The sequence below is a fragment of the Sphaerodactylus townsendi genome, linkage group LG01, assembly GCF_021028975.2.
Source record: "Sphaerodactylus townsendi isolate TG3544 linkage group LG01, MPM_Stown_v2.3, whole genome shotgun sequence".
NCBI classification, from domain to species: Eukaryota; Metazoa; Chordata; class Lepidosauria; order Squamata; family Sphaerodactylidae; genus Sphaerodactylus; species Sphaerodactylus townsendi.
Genome location: NC_059425.1, coordinates 118,635,307 through 118,654,686, shown reverse-complemented (window position 1 = coordinate 118,654,686; position 19,380 = coordinate 118,635,307). Strand labels below are relative to the sequence as shown.

Genomic DNA, 19,380 nt, shown 5'->3' with positions numbered 1-19,380 from the left:
TGTGGTGACTGAAAACTTTTCTCAAGTTGTGTTCAAGTGATCAACAGCTAGTGGCCTTGAATTGGGGGACCTATATTGAGATCTCTGTTCAATCATAAAATTCTGACTGACTGATCTTGTGTAAGATATTATTACTTAAGTTAAACTCCTTAGTGCCTTCTACATTTTTATCTTGCCCTTCTTCCAAGGAAATGAAGATCAAGTTAAGTGGTTGTCCTTTCCTATTCTTGAGGCTCACAACAACCACAAGATGTATGCAAGACTGATAAAGCTATCTGTTAAGCTTTATGGATAAATTTATGTATTTAATTGTGACTAAATATTTCTATCCCATTGTTCAGCAATCAATGGGTCACAAAGTGACTTAATAAAATTTTAAAACAAATACAATATCACAGTGACAGAAAATAAAGACAAAAGGAAGCATGCCGCAATTTTTGCCCATGAACTGCCAAAGGCATGCCCAATTGCTCTGCTTTGCAAAGACCTCAGTTTTGAATCAGAGTCACCCTGGGCCAAGTGTGACACTAAATACTACATCACACCGTTTCCCAAATTGGTTGTGTGTTAAAAGGAAATGAATGAATAAATAAAAACTGCTCTTTTGAATAGATAAAAACAAGCACTTTGCAAAACTATGATGGGACTTCCCCAGGCTGGAAAGAAAGGGCAAGCATGTAATTACAACCATGGATGGCGGAATTTTATTATAGGTAGAGAGATAGCCTAGCCGTTCTGTGAATTCTAGGCACTTTTTTCTTCTCTGTAACCTTTCCAATCACTATAGTCTTTGTATCCCATCAGTTTACTGATCTGTTCATCCTTGTTTTCTATAGTGCTAGCTGCACACTGTGTTGCTAAATTAAATGCAACCCACTTACTTTGGAGGTATTCTAGGAGACTTCCATGTCTCATCAGTTCTGTAATAATATAAATTGGATCCTCTAAAGTGCAAACAGCATAAAGCTGTATAAGCTTTGGGTGTCTCAGGTTCTTCATTATATGTGCTTCCCTCAGGAAGTCTTTTGGATCCATTGAGCCTGAAATGAGAACAGCGACAAAAGAAAATTAGCCTGTGTTATTAAAGGCCATTCTTGTCTGCCCTGCAGTCTTGAATAAATGACTACGGCCACTTTCTATCTCTTTGCAGAGCATTCCAGTGCAAATATCTGAGTTGTCCCAGAAAAGAATCTATGGAAATGAAGGAGAACAAAGGTTTCATATTACAACTTCTCTCAAGTTCAATAAAAATAACTAATAACCAGAGTAATGAATTTTGCCCAACAAAGAGGCTATTGGTCATTTAACATCTAGTTTGACCAAGTATGCAACTGCTCCTTGATATTCAAAATGGTTAGTAGCAGTGCAATAATTTTTAGCATCTCATTTGCCTATTATGAATGCTTCAAGCTATGGACCCAGGCCGGAATGACTCATTTACTCATCACTTCAAAATGAAATTGTTCCAGTTCATTGTATCTTGTATCCCAACCTTGAGTCCCTTGGGAAATTGACAGGGTAAAAATGCAAAATATAAATAAATAAACATGCTTATTACTTAATATTTTATTGTCATTTTCTGAGCCAAAGAGCTACACCTGTCATCCGGTAAACTTGTTGAATGCGAACTTATAAAGTTGAAAGTCATAGGAAAACCCATGAAAACATGTTTTCAGCTGAAAACAGTTGACAGCTGTTGTGTCCTTTGAAGATATCACCACATACTGCTATTCAGAAAGAGACCTCACAGGGATTCATTCCCGCGGCCAATCTGAAATTGACTTTCAAGATTTTCTTTGTAAATAGCTCCCCTGAAATCTATTTAAAGCTTTTGTTTGTTTGTTTGTTTGTTTGTTTGTTCAATTTTTACTCTGCCCTATCCTGACAAAGTCGGGCTCAGGATAGATTAGAAGAGTTCACAACAATTAGAACTCTCTCTCTCTCCCCAAATATATATATAGCATTACAAAACAGTGTCTGAGTTCTTTGTAATAGTCCTTGCTGATTCTTTTTAAAGTATAGCCTGCATTCCAGGCCCTGGTTTTTAACAAAAAAATTTGTACACTATATAATCAACATGATTATTTTGTTTTCACACTGTTACATTAATAAAAGATTTTGAAGATGAAACTGCATTGCTTTTATCAACATTTTAGTCAGTCAATCAGGAATCTTGTGCATCATTTTGTGAAGTTAATTGAAGCCTGTCTAAAACATAAAGGCTGCAGACTAATCAAGGCATTTTCTGCAAGGACCATATATCCTGGGATAAGGAAGTGAAACATCCTGGTTCGGTCCTGACTTCCGCATGGCTTCCGGGTCTAACTCATGAGATTTGCCTTATCCCAGGGTTTCCAAAAAATGATAAATTGGTGGTTCTTTTTTTAAAAATCACGCCACTTTTCCCACCTTGCCACTGAAGCCAATCAGAACGTTGGAAAAACAGGACAGTTCATGCATGCATGGCAGCGTTGGTGAGGAAAATGAAACTAAACCATGGCGATGCATAATCCCCTGGAGTTCTTCCTCCCAGCCTGAACGCGCTGATGGGCAGCAGTGCAGAGGGAGAAACCAAGATACAAACATCCCTGTATGTATGATCCCAGTTTTCCCCCAGGATATTATGTCAGTCCGAAAAACGCCCAACTGTACTTTCAATTCAGTACTAATAGGATTTAAAAAACCAGTCTGGAGAAAAATGGTTTGAAGTAAATATTCAAACTCCTTAATAGTGCAACATTGCATTTCTCAATATTTCTGTAAACATTGTTCCAACACAATTTGAAAAATTAAACAGCAAAATTATTTCCCTCCCTCCCTTAAATAAATATTTCTATCCATCTATCTATCCATCCATCCATCCATCATCTAGCTATCTGCAAATTTATTTCCCGCCCATTATTAAAGTCCCTGGGCTCCTGGGTTAGATTGATACTTTGTGCACACAGTCTCAGAAAAACATGTTAGTATGGTCAATTGAGATGCAGCAGTTGATAAAACTGTATGCTTTTGCATTAGAATATAGTCTTGAACCAATATGAGAATTATTATTCATTTATACATGCTGCCTTTGTCAAAATGACTATTTTGTGTATTATTGACCTTTGATGCAAGAGCATTTATGGTTCAAACTAAATTCCAAAATGTATTTTTACTTTCAAACTTTCAAAAAGATGGGGGGGGGGGAGGAAACCAGTCCTAGTTAGGCTAGAACTCAAGCAGAGCATTCTACCATAAAGAAGGTTCAGCATGTTGAGTTCTGTGGTGGAGGAATATACAACTTAACCAACATCTTTTTCTGAGACAGACATAGAGGGCGTATATCAAGAACACTCTGATGTATATATCCAATCATCTGCTGAAATGAAAATATTAATGGCATTTTTTAAAAATTGATGATGTACTTTAAAAGACTTGTCATGGTAATAATATTATACACTAAATTAAAATTAATAGCTTGTTTATCTTCAGCAGTTAATAAGAAATAAAAATGTAAAGTATAAAATACACGACTTGAGCAAAATGTTTGATATTTGATATTGGGTTTGAAACATGCAAGGAGCTCTACCCAATGAACATGATTTTGTCATTTTCACCCATTTTCATAGCAACCCAAGACCTCCCCCCCCCCAAAAAAATTTGTTCTTGAAGGAGAAGGGATTCCTTGGGAATAGGGTTGTCTGTCTTGTTGGGAAATATCTGGAGATTTGGAGAGGGTGGCCACAGGATCCATCCTCCAAAGCAGCATTTTCTACAGAAGAACTGATCTCAATTGTCTGGAGATCAATTGTAATAGTAGACATTCTCCAAGTGCTACCTGGAGGTTGGCAACCCTATCTGGGAACAGGATTTCCGGCTGCTCCAGGAGAGGGGAAACACGAAAACTTCATTCTAATGGGGACTAGATTCAAGCCTATATGTTCAAATTTCACTGTCCATTACATAATTTTTTTAATTAAGTAATCAAGGAGATTTCTTAAAAAGATACTGAAATGACAGAGCCATTATTATTCTACCAGAATATCAAACCACTAATCCACTAGTGTCAAGCCTCTAATAGTAATTTAGAACTGGGAGAACCCGGAGCCTGACAATATAATCTAATAACAGGCTATTCTCCTATGCTAAGCATATGATCAAGCACATTCCTTTATAAGTGACTGGGGGGTGACAACAGAATGACTGATAATATTGTTAGAATGACTGTCAGTGTTGCTAGTGTGTGTACAGTTCTTTTACTATTGATTTTGGTACTGTGCCTATGTGTAACATGATTGCAGAGGACTGCAACTATGTTTGTTATCCTGTACAATGATTCCTTGTCTTCATATGATTCCTTGTCTTAACACTGGGTAGTCATTCCCATTTTACAGACTAGAAAAACAAAGCAGGAAGGAAGTTAATTTCTTAAGGCTAGCCAGTTATCAAAGTGTCCCGTGGCACAGAGTGATAAGCTGCAGTGCTGCAGCCGAAGCTCATAACCAGTTCAATTTTGACAAAAGTCTATTTCAGATAATCAGTTCAATGTTGAGACAGCCTTCCATTCTTTCAAGGTTGGTAAAATAAGGACCAAGTTTGCTATGGGTAAAGTGTAGGCAGACTGTGATGAACTGGCACAGACGAATTTATATATCTAAAACAGATCTCCAGATTAAGATCCCCATTTTTGTTGTTTTTTGCCATCAAGTCGCATCTGATTCATGGCAACCGCTGGTGGGGTTTTCAAGGCAGGAGGCTTTTCAGAGATGGTTTGCCATTGCCTGCCTCTGCATCATGACTCTTGGGAGTCTCCCAACCAACATTTAGCCAGGGTCAGAGAGAGGGTCGCTCCAGTCTCCTCTGCCCATGGATCACAGGATCCATGGGGAGAGCCAGCTCTCCCAGCCCCCCCCCCCCATCACATCCAGCTTGCTCTGCCCATGGATCACAGGATTCATAGGGCAGTGCCAGATCTCTCAGCCCCCCCCCATCCCAGCAAGCTTGCTCTGCCCATGGATCACAAGATTCATGGGCAGTGCCAGCTCTCCCAGCCCCGCCCCCCCAGCCCCAGCAAACTTGCTCTGCCCATGGGTCATAGAAAAATTGTTGTTTGGTCGTGGTGGAGGAGGGGGGGCACAAAAACTCATTGTGCCCTGGGCTCCATTTTTCCTAGCTACACCTCTGCATCCAAGCCTATAGTGAGGATAATCTTCCATTGTCCATGTTGTGCCTTGGCAGACTGTTCTACTCTTATACCAAAGGTTGCAAAAACACCACCTTGGCAGACTGTTCTATTCTTATACCAAAGGTTATATTTGGTAGGCAATCAACTGAGACACAAATTTAAAACCAAAATACCAAATTAAGGGAATACAACGCAAGCACTATAATAAATCTTAAAGCAAATATGCAAAACGAAAACTCTGAACAAAAGCCTAAAAACAAGCAATATTATAATCTTAAGAAAGTTCATGAAAAAGTTCAAGAAAATATTTGATAACAGTCACTGTAATGAGTATGTGGGGAAATTTAGTTCAAGAGCACATTAATTCACATTCATTTAATATTTTCTTCATTTTATGTGCTGTCCTTTTCTTTTAGTTTGGAGGGCTGTAATTCTTCAGGACAGCAAATGTAGGTAATTAAATCATTGCTATGCAACACAGGGGGAGGAGGGAATTAAAGGACCTATCAAGACACAGGATCTTCTTGGGCCTTTCCCCACTTCTCCTGCTGCCACTGCCGCCGCTGCGTGCTGCTGCCTGAGCTGCGGCGGCATCTCCTTGCCAGTAGTCCGGGCGGCCCCACGCACTCTGCTGCTTAGCGCCAGGGATGCCGCATGCTGAGCAGGCGCAAGAGCGGCAGCATCGGGGCGGCTGCGCTGTTGCCGCCCCTGACGTGGGGAGTGCAGTGGGACCCCGCACTACTTGCAGAGAGTAGCGGGGCTTAAGGTAAGTGGGGAAAGGGCCCTTGACTTAAGGTCTTTTTTACTCCACTTGAGAAAAAATCTGAAAAAATGTTTACTGATTTGTTGATATATATTTCTACAGGGAAAAAACTAAAGTCAGACTGAATACTGGTACTTTTGTATCTGTGGATCCCCTCTCCCAATATACCCCTCTGTTCAGCTACTTACTGAATGTCCCTAGCCCAACACCATCCATCTGACCTCAAATAGAGCCAGGGCTTTTGGGGTCTGGTGGAACTCTCGGTCAAATGAAACCAGGACTCTGCAAGATCTGATGCAGTTCCACAAGGCCTGAGAGAAAGAACTGTTCTGCCAGGCCTATGGCTGAGGACAGCAATGGCTTTCATCTAACTAGCCTCCCTGTTCCCTTCCTCTTTTTTCTCCTAAAATTTATAAACAGACAAACAGACAAATATTAGCAGGGGGAAATGGCATGAAAACTTTGAAGATGTCAGCTGATTATCACTCTTCATTTTAAAGGAATGAGGCTTTTTATTTCAGGACAACAGTATGAGTTAATGTGTTTAGATGGCCATTTACAATTGATTATATCAGAAACATTCATCCAGACTTTCAACATACCTGGTTTTAATGTTTTGATTGCCACTGGTGTGGTATTATTCCATAAGCCTTCCCAAACCTCACCAAACTGGCCAGAACCCAATCTTTTCAAGAGCTGCAGAGAACTACGGTCTATCTCCCACTGATCTGCAGTTTGGTATGACAAGTCATAAGGAGCCGGGGCTTCTGTCTGATGGAATAAAGTAACACCATATATAAACTCTGCAATCTTTTAAAATTCTACTATGTCTGACACAACATGTTACGACATTCCTCATACCTTTAAAAGGGTTGTCAACTGACCTAGTGAAAAACACCCTTTTCCTTTAATAGAGTCCTAATGGTGATTTTCATACAGCAGAAATAAAACATCTTAAGGATGTTTTAAAAGCTGTTCTGAAAAAGAAGTTCACACAGTACTCTCCCCTGAAATGTCTTCAAAAGGTTTCATTCTCTCAACCCATGTTTTTCAAAAATCGCTAAACTAGCACTCTTTCTCCCCCAACCCCGGTTGAAGATGTTTCCTGCCTGCTGAACAAACAAAAGCAGGCAGGAAATGTTTTATTTCTCCCACCCAAACCTCTTACTTTCATTTTCACCATTCACACCCGCCATTTTGCGTGCTGCAGCAGAAATTCTTTGAAGGGTCCCTACAGATGTTTCTGCTGCTTGCAACTCATCTGCAAGCGGTTTCCAGGTAAAAAGCAGATGAATACAGTTTGTTTTGCTGCCCGAGGGTGGATCACTTCTTGTGCGAGGCCCCTCTATAATGACATACATCACACCATTGCTGGGGTAATAAATTGGCCATAGCCATTTTATTGAGCAGAGGCGTGAGGCTAAGCATGGGTCTGGATCTGGTCATGCAGGTACGTGCTACAGCTCAGCAGGGCTCTGTGGGGCTCTGCCAGGTGGCCGCTCCTGGCCAGAGATGTTCCCCCTTTTGGCCCGGTTCGACAGGGTGGTCGCCTCTTGTCACTGTTGCCGTTCCCAAGGGGAAGGTGCGGCTCCCTAGCCCTCTTCCCCTTGCCCTTCCAGATCAATACCCATGCACCAAACCGCCACGAACTAGGCTATGACATAACAGCATGCATTGACATATAAAAGTAGGGTGAGGTGGGTGGGCAAATCGTCGGCTGGCGAGCACATGGTGTAAGGGTGGGGGTTAGTTTCTGCTCTTTCTGCCTGGCCTTGGCGCATTCCCCGTTCTGGGCTTCGTGCCCGGGGTGGTTGTGGCCTTAACCTTGCTGTGATTATCTTGTGTGTTTGAAGCTTGTTTCTGTTCTGTCGTGGGAATTTTGCTGGGACGTTTGGGGGAGGTGGCTGGAGGTTCCGTAAAAGCGACACCTTAAGCCCGGGAAAGTCAGAATCCGCATTCCGTGTATTGCGATCATTGAAGTTTATGAAATAAACGTACTGAACTCAGTTACTTTGTTTCGAGTCCTTTGAGGTTCCTTACATTATGCGGATTCTGAACAAAGGAGGGCAAGCCCCTTTAAAGCCTCGGCTCGCTCCTCCTTTCTTCTGGTGACACTGCCCCTTCCCACAGTGGCTGCCTTTCCAGTTCCGCCCTTGCCTGGGCAGTGTCAGCTGGGCTCGTTCCACCCCCACCCCGATCAGCAACTCCGCCTCGTGGTAATTCACATGCGCCTTTTGCCTAGCAATCTCATGCACATGTCATTTTTTCCTTTTTTTGTTTTTGTTTTCAGGGAAATGTCTGCGAAGCTAGGAAGTCACAGTTAGAGAAGCTACAATAAATAAACAAACAAACAAACAAACAAATAAAATGCGCATATTTGTGTCATCGTAGTTTCACAGTCATTCCTCTCAAAAAAATGTGTAGGTTGGCTGGGCAAAACAAACCTTATTAATCTACTTTTTACATTAAAATCTTGCTCAGATGAGCTGCAAGCGGAGGAAACCTCCATGGAAAACTTCACCAAACGCCAGAGGCAGGAGAATCTCTGCAGCAGCACACAAAATGCTAGGCGCAACTCTGAAACTGACCAGAGCTCCATTGGCCAGCAGGAGGAAGAAAAAGAACCATTTCGGCTGGCAACGCTTATTTTCTCTGTGCTGTGGGAACACAAAAAGTCTAAATTGATCTTTTTAAAATGTCTCCAGGATGCTTTATTTCTGCTGTGTGGAAAGATCAATGCACAGCAATGGGAATTATTTAGTTATTAAGAATATTTCTGGGCTACCTCTTCCAGGTCCCATTCCTCCGAGAAAACATCTCAAAACCCCTCAAAAATGTTATGACAGATATACTTAACTGTAAAGGCGATTAAGCTTTTAACTGCTTACCTTCTTTTCAGAACAGGTAAGAAAATCACCATGAATTGAATTTGCTCTATGAACGATGCTTGTGTTATGATGATTGTGGTACAGCAGTGACACTCCTGTTGAGGTGCTGAGTAATGAGGCAATCTCTAGGGCCGTTTCCGCACGGCCCATTAACGACGGCCTGGGGGCGGTAAAAACGCCGCCCCCAGGCCGCCGTTCGCACAGGCGCTGCTGCTGCAACGCAGCAGCGGCGACCTGACTGCACTTCCCTCCCCCCAGGGCAGCGTCAGGACGCCCTAAACAACAACCCTTTAAAGGGTTGTTGTTGGGGAGGAAGCCGCCTTCGGTCGGTATGGGTAGCGAATCCACGCCGCCGAAGACGCTTATCTCCGTCCCCGCCCCACTCACGGTGTCCTCGTCGTTTGCCAAGCACATGTCAGAGCCTTCCTGCCCACACTGTCCTCTGAATCCAGGGTCGGAGGGCAGCTGCGGGCGGGCCAACTGCGACGTGCTTCCAGCAGGCGCACGACGAGGGACAACACCAGCGAGGGGCGGGACGGGGAAGAGGCGGCCCGTCAAGGAGCTGCCGCCTGCCATCTGCCGGTCATTTCAGCCTGCTCATGCCGAAAGCACCCCCCCCACGGCCCTTAAGAACTCTTGGCGTAAAGCATCCTGGCCGTGTGGAAACGGCCTAGGAGAATTTGGGAGGAGCTCACAATGTGTTTTTCCTCACAAAATATTACCCCATTTTCTGAGGTCTAGGGCTGATATTGAGACTAGCATGGATGTCTCACATTATCCTGAAAGCATTATCCTTTTTGCATATGCAAATGTTACCCTCTCTTTTGTTTCTTCAGCTTTGAATTGCAAGGAATCAGTTAGTGGTTTTAACACTATATGCATTTGATAAAAATGGAATGCTTCACTCAATCAGAAATGTAAATGTATAAACATTCATTTATGGAAAACAGAGACAGAAAAGCCAAGAGTGAAAAGTTATGTGATACTATTATTTTAAAATATACTGGGTTAAAAAATACTTTAATTTTGGAATTTGAAAAATTAAAATATCCTTGATTAAGAATATAACACAGCTAGGCATGCTTTTAGAAAAAATGAAATATTGCCTATAAGAATCAGATTTTTTTTATTTTTGCTCAGTTCTTATAGTCAGCTAGAGTTGTGAGCCTGGTGATTTCATCTCAATATACATTTATACTGCAACACCATAAATCACAAGCTGGCATGCTTTTTTCATGCAGCCACACAATTATTTGTCTGAAATAGCATAACATTTTTTACTGATACGGCACCTCAGAGAATAAAATGGCACAGCTATATATAGTTTCCTAAAATAATAATTATGATCAGCTGGGGGGTGGGGGTGGGGGTGGGGTTAAGTACTTATCACCTCAATAACCAAAAGGTTGCACATAGTTCAATGGAAAAAGTCTTTGTTTTAGCTCTACCTTCACACACGGCTTCCCAAGTCGTATACACAGTCCATCGCTGTTCTTACTGTAGTATCTGACTAAAGCAGTCAACGTTTGAAATGTTTTTCTTCTGGTCACGAAAAAACCTGCATCATCCAGGTGTTTGATTCGGTAGTGCCTCACACTCATGCCATCAAAAACTAGACATATAGGAAAAGAAATTTATTGAACATACATATTGTACATTGTACATACACAAATGATACATAAAAGGAGACCTTATGGCAAAATGCCTGTTATCTAAGTCTCATTCACAACCTGCCAACCCAAATCTGGATGCTTAAATTAGCACCTCATGCCCAAATCTAGACCTGAGTGGCTTAAACAATCATGAATATTTGAACAGCCTTGCTGGAACAGACCAGCAATCCATCTAGTCCAGGATTCTGTTCCTCACTGTGGGCAACCAGTTACTCTGGAGGGCCTACAGACAGGAATTGAAGCTAAGGCCTTCCCCTGACAAAGCATGGTTTCACAAGTCCAAGTCCCAGCAGCAGACAACAGGGCATGTATTTGTGCCTGTGGGAAGACCCAAACCATGTTGAACAGCACTCCACAAGACTGAAATGTTTGTTTATTTACTTATTTACATCATTTATACCTCACTTTTCTCTCCAAAGTGGTCCAAAATGCCTTACAATACTTTGCACCAGATACTGAGAAATGGCTAAGGAAAGCCTCCCCCACAAGGCGGGAATGGCATAGAAATGTAATAAATAACTTAGTAGGGTCTCGGTTTAATGTGCTGCTGTTGTGGTTTATTGTGGTGAAATGGGAAAGGAAACAGTAGCAAATCTATCTGTGCAGAGGCCAGCTTTACAAAATATGCTCATGCAAGAACATGCAGCCTGATACTGTGCGATGTCATTGATGTGTGTGTGCCCGCATTCGCTTAGCAGGGGGGGGGGGGGGGAATGGAAAAGGCAACTCCTCCCACACATCCTAGGTTGACTGGTCATGGATCCTTTACCTGGGAGTAAGTCATTAGTGGCAATGGGTGTTGTTTCTGAGGGGAAACCCTCTGAGGGGCGGATGCAGCCATTCAAGGAGGTATGTCATGGTTGCTGTACCGAAGCCACTCCTGAGTAATCGTGTCTGGTTTTCTTAACTGTAACCACAGTATCTAGGGGAATCTAGGGTGCCTGGCCCCTCCCTCCCTGCCAGGTCTGTATGTTTCCCTCACTCTCTTCCTCTCCTCACTCTTTCCTTGCATGCCACCCCTCTCCCCTCCCTTCTTCCCTTTCTCTCCGCTAGGGTGGGTAGGTCATATCATCAGATGTTGGGCCCCCTGCCTCCCCTCCCGCGCCCATGCCTCCCTCCCTCCGTCCCTTTCATCTCCCTCCTCTCTCTTCCCCTTTGTGATGCCACCCCTCCCTCCCTCTCCCTCCCTTCCCTCTCCCTGCGTGTGTATATTATTGTGTAAGGTGTTTCACTTCCCACTAGAGTTACTGCCTATGTAATTGCTCACCTGCCCATATTCCCAGTCATCTGAGTGAACATTCTAAGCAGCACGAACATTCTAAGGGTGACAGTTATACACAGGCAGCTGCATGTCCTTCACCATGGAGCGCAAGGAAACAGGCGTTTTACCTGGGCCAGGTGTGAAATTTCAGGTATGTGAACATCTAAAAACACTCTCACCTGGATGACTATAGTGGCTGGGAATTTTCAGAGGAATTGGCCCAGCAGTTACTGAGTTATACTATCATCAACAAAAACACTGTTAGCTTTTTATATATATAGATAATAATATGTTAATGGAGAAAACATCTGTATATCAGAAGTTCTGGAATGGAAACAGATACACACAGGATAAATGTGTAAATATCTAGTTTCCTTTCATTACTTTTTGTAATGGAAATAAATCTAAAGGATTAGTATAAAAAGACATTGAACCTTTTTTAGATTGTCAAACCTTACCTCATAGATTATGAATGACAGGTTATGAATTATGTATTCCCATATATTGCATATTATGAAATACATGGATTACAAAAAGATTTTCTTTTCACATGCAGTGATGCTCACAGATTTAAAAATATTAAGCCATCCACAAAGGGATTATAGCCCTCTCCACACAAACCAAATAAAACATTTTTTTCCATGGAATTCCACATAGTTTTTAAGCCAAATTTTATTTCCTGCCTGAAAATGCTTTTTTGCGGGCTGTTCTCTAGCAATTCTTTTTGAAAACATTTTGAAAATGATTTCACTTGGTTGTGATCTCTTTAAAATGTTTCCCAAACCTCTCCTCAGTCCCCAGACTTCCACATTGATGCCATTTTCTGAGCTTGTGCTGGCTGTCTCACATAATATTTCTGTCAGGTTTTTAAAGAAATATTTGGGGGAATCGTCACTACATAGCTACATTATTATTATTATTAGTAGTAGTAGTAGTAGTAGTAGTAGTAGTAGTAGTAGTAGTATTGTTGTTGTTGTTGTTGTTGTTGTTGTTGTTGTTGTTGTTTACATTTACATTTACATTTAATAGACCACCCTACCCCCGAAGGGCTCAGGGCGGTTTACAAAACAATCCACATTTGAAGACAGCAAATAGTTTCAATTAAAACAATAAATAAATTAAACATAGATATGACTCTAGAGAATCACAGCAAGAGACTTTTGAGCTTTGTAACTGCATATTTAAGAAGTTTTAAAAAATGGTGTGAGGATGAACTATAGGCCTAAAAATTGTATTTGCTATTAACGAATAAGGGATTTATAAAATCAAAGGATTTAAAAGGGGTTCTCTCTCTCTAGGCCAGCTTGTCAGAAGTCACGTAGCAGTAATGCAGGCAAGAAAAGATTATATCTATAAGAAAGATATTACTAAGGGCTAAGACATGACGAAAGACCTATTTTATTGACTTGTTTGTCAAAACTAGCCATATGAGATGGTTTGAAAACATTTTGAAAATATTTGCAAAACATTTTCAGGAGCTTGTGCAAAATGGGCGAGCCTGTGTTCAACGTAAGTTTCTTCTTTCCAACAAAGCATTTTATCCATTCAGTGCACACAGTGAAATGAAATAGAACACAATGTATTGTCGAAGGCTTTCACGGCCGGAATCACTTGGGTGCTGTGTGGTTTCCGGGCTGTATGGCCGTGTTCTAGCAGCATTCTCTCCTAAGGAGAGAATGCTGCTAGAACACGGCCATACAGCCCGGAAACCACACAGCACCCAAACGAAATAGAACACAGCTTTGTTAATTGTTAATTAAAGCTATGGTGTGTTATTCTGCTGCAAAGTTAGACTCTATCTTCCCACAGCTTGGCTTTTACACAGGGCTACAATCAAATATTGAAATAACCATCATTATTGCTTTATGGTGAAACTAATATGAAAAAGAGATGCAGGTATTGCCAATAAGAATGCATTTTATTCATCAGGCAGGAGTGTTAGTTCATCTTCCACCAAAGGATTCTAAACTGGAAACAATGCAAAAATTGTTGAGTTTTTTTTTTTTAAAAAAAAATACAAACTAGAGTATCTAGAAAAGCTCTGTGCCTATCCATTGCCACATGGAAGTTCGCCTGCATTATCTCTGGGGGGTATTTATGCATGGCTTCCAAATGCTTGCATCTATTAGTAAGCAAAGAACAGCTAAAATTGTCAAAAGCAGCTACTGCTTTCAACGTGCATTCATGCAATTCTAGGGAAGAAACAATTATGAGTTTTTTTTAATTATTAAGAAACACTGAATAAATAAAATTAAAATGCAAAGGGAGACGAAAGAAGAGATACCTGAAAGTGAGAATTCGCCTTTTTGACTTTCACTGTCCCTGATTAGAAATCCTCCTGCCTGGGTCCCAGTGTACAACAGTTGATTCTCCGCATCTGCTCGTGTCATAGCACCGAAAAACCACCTAAAATAGAAAACAGTGTGTCATCTTAATTAGTTATCAAGGATGCATTTGTGCTATTTAAATGTATGCCAAAGCAGTGGAACAGTATGACACAAGCATAATGGAATTATTGATAAGAGACCAAGGTTAAAACTTGTGCTAAATATTGTTATACAAGCATCAGTTCTTCCTTTTACCACTCTTAAATCTACAAAAAAAGTTGAAATGTTCAAGGATGTTATATCTGTCTTACAGATTATACTATTATTAAGTATAACAGAAATTTCAGGAGACTAAATTGTTTTCCAGTGACAAATACAGTACAACACAAGCATTCCCTTCTCACTGGACACAGTGTGTATCACACTTCTCTCTGTGATACACCTCTGAAGATGCCAGCCACAGATGCAGGTGAAATGTTAGGAAAAAGATCTACCAGACCACAGCCACATAGCCCAGAAAGTCCACAACAACCAATTGAGTCCGGCCGTGAAAGCCTTCAACAATATATAGTTATTGACAGAATGCTACTGAAAATACTAACTGCAAGCTTAATGCAGAAAACAAACTTTAATTTTGTTAACTTGCATGAACACACTTCGTCTGAATAAACTGAGGGATACCATGTCTGGTATAATATAACTTGAGATGAAACTGGACTAAAGAGGAAAGAAGGAATAATCATGGCTTCTTTACATAAGGTGGGACAGTGCAGTTTTTGTGCTACGAACTTCCAAGTGATTTCAGGTAAGCATATTTTGTGAGGGAGAAATACCACATCAATTTGTCTACCAATCACCCTTCTATTGGGAAAGAAATCACAGGAAAAGACAAATTCTAGGTGTTTTTTCTTTACGGAACTCCAGTGGTACAATTGCTATAGGCACTGTGGAAGCATCAATCTTTTATCATCAGGAAAACTTGGTACAGGTATGCTACCCTGCAGATGCAAACTTATTTACCCATCACTGCTTCCCAGTGAAGAATCTGGGAAATCTGACAGTGCAATCTAAGCCAATTAATTTCACTTGTACATGGAGTTACACTGTGAGATCGAGCTGTGCTTGAAATAACATTCTTGTGTACTTAGCATATTGTAAGGATGGCAGTTCTGCTTGGTTCTCTCCCAGCCAGCTGGCCTTGACGGAATGCCTCCAGCCGGGCGGCGGGCCAGAATCGGCGGCAACAACCTTGGTGGACGGCTTATCTTGCTGTCCAGGATGAGCATTCCGTTCCCATGAGATGGGCCTGGATGGCCCAGGGAGGGGGAAGGGATTGAGTACGTTATAACCTGAAGTTTGGTAGCGGAGGTCTGTTACCTGTCGTAATCGTATGCGTGTGTGTGTGCTTTCTAAGATGTCTGAATAAGCGGTCTTACATCCAAAAGCCTTTTATTTCTGCTCTTTGGAATTCCTTACATTATGACAGGAATCACTTCTTAACCTTTACTGTTACATCGAAGTGGATCTCTGGTGTTTCGACATGCAGAGATTGAATGCAACTTTGACCATGTGGAAGGCACGATACCCCCATAGAGGGCTTCGAGCCTTCCCTTCCAGATTCCGAAGGATCTAGGAGAGGGAGATGGTCTAATTCTCTTGGGTGACTCTCTCCAGACCTAGAGACGAGAGTACAGAAGTTTGCCCTTGTTTCATTGGGATGAACAAGGTGGGTTCGATCGGCTGTGGAGATGCATGAAAGCGTTTGGTGCATTATCCATGGATCGGGCGCGATGTAGACCGTTCAAGCTTCCCTCTGACTAGCGAAAGTGGATTACAAACCCCAAATCGCAACCAGTCCCTGAGGAACTGGGACTGACAACCATCCACATAAGCTGGACACCCAGGAATCCATGGAAAGATTCCTAGACAAGTACTTTCTTGATGATATTCCCAAGGAGCAGCAGTGGCATAGTGCGCACTGGCTAAGGCCCCAAGACTTCACGGCTGAGGCTGGAACAATGACGCTTGAGTCAGATCTCGATGATCGGTAAGAGGGTTCCATACCACTAAAACTGCGGCTCCAGAGCGAGGGAGCAAGTGAAGCGGATGGAAGAGCTCCGTGGAAGGCTGATTGGGAGGAAATCGAAGAAGTCCGTCTGAAGAAGTGGAACTCTAATCCCGACCCTGACCCGTTCCCAATGCCCTCGAGAGCGAAAGTTGGAGCGATGAGAGTGGCCCTGCTGCGTGAAGCCAAACTTGCCTGGGAGCGCGAGCGGCGAACTCTGGGAAGAAGAAGGCATTAATGAAATCTTACTAGCAACGGGACCGTGGAGAAGCAGCGGCGCAGAAATCCAAAATGGAGTTGGATCGCAAAGAAGAAGCGTTGGAAGTCGACATTGTGCTCCAGCAGAATCTGACAGTTCATGACAAAAGTACTGGATCAATCGTAAAAATGGATTTACAACGCCACGCGAGGAGCATCAGGGCCATCCAAACACAGAATGAACTGACTACAGCCATACAAGCGAGATGAACGCGTGCTAAATTGGATGCGTGAAAGGCTGCGGCCCTTGCATCGCACCAGGATGCCTTAACACGTAAGGGAAAGCATAGTTGGCCGACCTAGAACAGGATTTATGAAGACAGCTGGCGAATACTTCTTGGCAAGGGCTCCAGATAACGCCCAATACCTTTCTACCGGGCGCCTACAGCCCCTCCCCGCCGGTAGGACGATACTTCGAGGCCTCGATTCCAGCTCCCCAACCCAGGGGCTTCAGCCACCCCCGGTTCCTCCGAAGCCCCGCTACTCCTTTACCCCTTTACAGCCACCAGGCCACCTACAGCAACAACCTCAACACGCATCTCGAGCTGTTGAGAGAGGATTTTACAGACCCCCCATCCCAGCGCCTTCAAGCTTTTGATCGCGGGACTGCATGACCGAAACTCCCCTACTTCATCTTACTTACAACTTTCGATGCCCATATGCAAGAGTATGATGATGATTTATATCGTTCTGAAGAGCGTGAAAGTTCGAGACATTGGATCAGTACTGGATGGCATAGCAGCTGAGATAGTTCTGTTACCCTCACGTAATTACAGGCTGACTGACACTCGCGACAGTGGGGTTCCCTCCAGGCGTGCGCTATACCGTTTCCAAGACCCTGATGCAGAAAACATTGCTATCGACCGCAGTAAAAAACCATCCAGCAAGGTAACCGTTCTTTCGCTGAATATGCCGGAATTCGCGTGCAGCGTGCCAGTAAACTTCCTCCAGACTGGCGGAGAACGCGCTGAAATGTGATGAGTACCTTTGAAGGCATTGGACATCAAACTGCTTGGCGAAAGCGGTTATCCTCATCCAACTCCCGCTGGACAGTAGCCGAATGGATCGAACTGGGATCTGGAAGTAAACTGCCGTTCTTCTTGGCGATACAGCGCCAAGAGATGGCGATTCAGCTTCCAAAACCTGCCACAACACCAGCACCAAGTTACCTGCCCGGGGTAAAGTCAACTCCTGCGTCGCCGCAACTGAAACCACTTCAGAGCGCCACCGTCGCCGCTTGGGATTATTGCCAGGCGCTTTACTGCGCGGGGACCACCTGCTGGCTGCCAACTGCCCGAAGGAAACAAAACCCCCAAGTTCCGACTACGCATACCGTGGCAGCCAAACCTCCAGTAAATCGGATCAGCCGCGCCTCCACGTAACTGTAACCACTACCAGGGATCGTCTCCAAAGCGGCTATCGAGGAAGATTTCGAGGACGCCGGAGATGTAGCACGCCTCTGCCTGTCAGCAGCACCCGAGGACATTAACCCTACTCTAGATCTGCGGTGAGTGAGAGGCAGTGCTCCCATTACCATTTTAACCATGCTTAGCCAACCCGGGGCTATGAACAGCCGAGGAGGCTAGACAGCGCTGGCCCCTGGAGAGGGGGGGGGGGGGGAAACATCCCTACAAGATATCCCACGACAGTTCTCTCCCTCCCAGCTGGGATTAGCTGGGTCACCCGATCCTGTAAATCTATGGGCGGCTCCCTCCCCTCCGATACCATCCCTAACATAAGTCTCCACCCCTTCACTCCAAGGGATTCAAGGGCGGGGCTCCAGCGAACTTGTCGGGCGGAGGAAGGGGATTCACAACTGCACATTTTAGAGGATGGTGTTTGGAAGCGGGGAGGAGGGTGTTGGTACATCCTCACTCCTCTCCGGAGGCAGGTTCACCGAAATTTGTTATGATGCCCGGTCAAGCTGGAGCACTTCTGGTTTTGGTAACGTTGCATCTGGCTCCGCCCGACAGTTCTGGTGGCTTCCATGTAAAAGACATTGAAAGAAACGTTATATCAAAGGGATGTTCTGGTCTTGTCGCGGAAGCCAAGTCGATACCCGGGGAAAGCCGCATGGATTATTAAAAACTCCCTCCCTGTTGCATCTCGACCCTGGCAGGTCATTTCCATGGATTTTATAAACCGATTTGCGGGAAAGCCACAGGAACACTGTTTTATGGGTGGTGGTGGATCTTTTTTTTTTTCTAAACAGGCGATTTTATTCCTTTTGCACCACAATCACTGGTCGGCACCTAAACTGGCCGGTTGTTTTATCCAACATGTCTATCGCCTCTACACTCCTCTCCCGACAAAGGTGGTATCCGACAGCGGTCCCCAAATCATATCGAAGTTTTGGAAGGCTTTCCTGGAACTGTTGGGAACCACCCCAAAGCGGTCGCTGCCCCTACCATCGCTCAAAAGTGACGGCCAGTCGGAACGGGATCTAACAGAACGTTAGAACAGTATTTACGCTTGTTATACTAACTATCATCAGGACAATTGGTGCGATTTACTTCTTTGCAGAGTATGCATGATAACAATGCCATTCATATAGTGCAGCACGCGAAAACCCCGCTCGAGATTGTTTCTGGTCGGTCGGTCTTTTTCCGCACTGTTGCCCCAGCTGCCTGCAGAGGTACCTCGCAGCCTCCAGAGTTCAAACAATGGATTTTCCTTCAAGCTAGTCGAGGGTTGGAAAACAGTGCAGCTCTTACCTTACAGCAGGCCCAAGAATCACAAAAGGGTTCAGGGCGGACAAGCGCCGCTCAGACTTCCCTTTATGCGCGTTAGCGCGGGTCTATTTGTCCACTAAAAGCCTTAGAGACGTGCACAAATATTCAAAACTTAAGGCAAGAAATTTGTAGGCCCTTTTAGGATTATTAGCAGCGTGATTTCAATGATGTTACTCGCTCATTTGGAACTGCCTAACTCATTAAGTAACATTCACTCCTGTCTTTCATTCTAGCTTGCTCTAAGTGAGG

The 19,380-nt window shown here is 43.4% G+C and overlaps 1 protein-coding gene across 1 annotated transcript in view; it reads right to left on the bottom strand.

The window, feature by feature from the left end:
- The window catches only part of FRK (fyn related Src family tyrosine kinase), a 74,017-nt gene that overhangs the window by 33,748 nt on the left and 20,889 nt on the right, over positions 1 to 19,380 (bottom strand). The window contains exons 2-5 of the mRNA XM_048492472.1: positions 14,034 to 14,155; positions 10,264 to 10,427; positions 6,530 to 6,698; positions 882 to 1,040 (exon numbers count right to left, since the gene is read on the bottom strand). Of these exons, the coding sequence (XP_048348429.1) occupies positions 882 to 1,040; positions 6,530 to 6,698; positions 10,264 to 10,427; positions 14,034 to 14,155 (614 nt within the window). The remainder of the gene's footprint in view (positions 1 to 881; positions 1,041 to 6,529; positions 6,699 to 10,263; positions 10,428 to 14,033; positions 14,156 to 19,380) is intronic.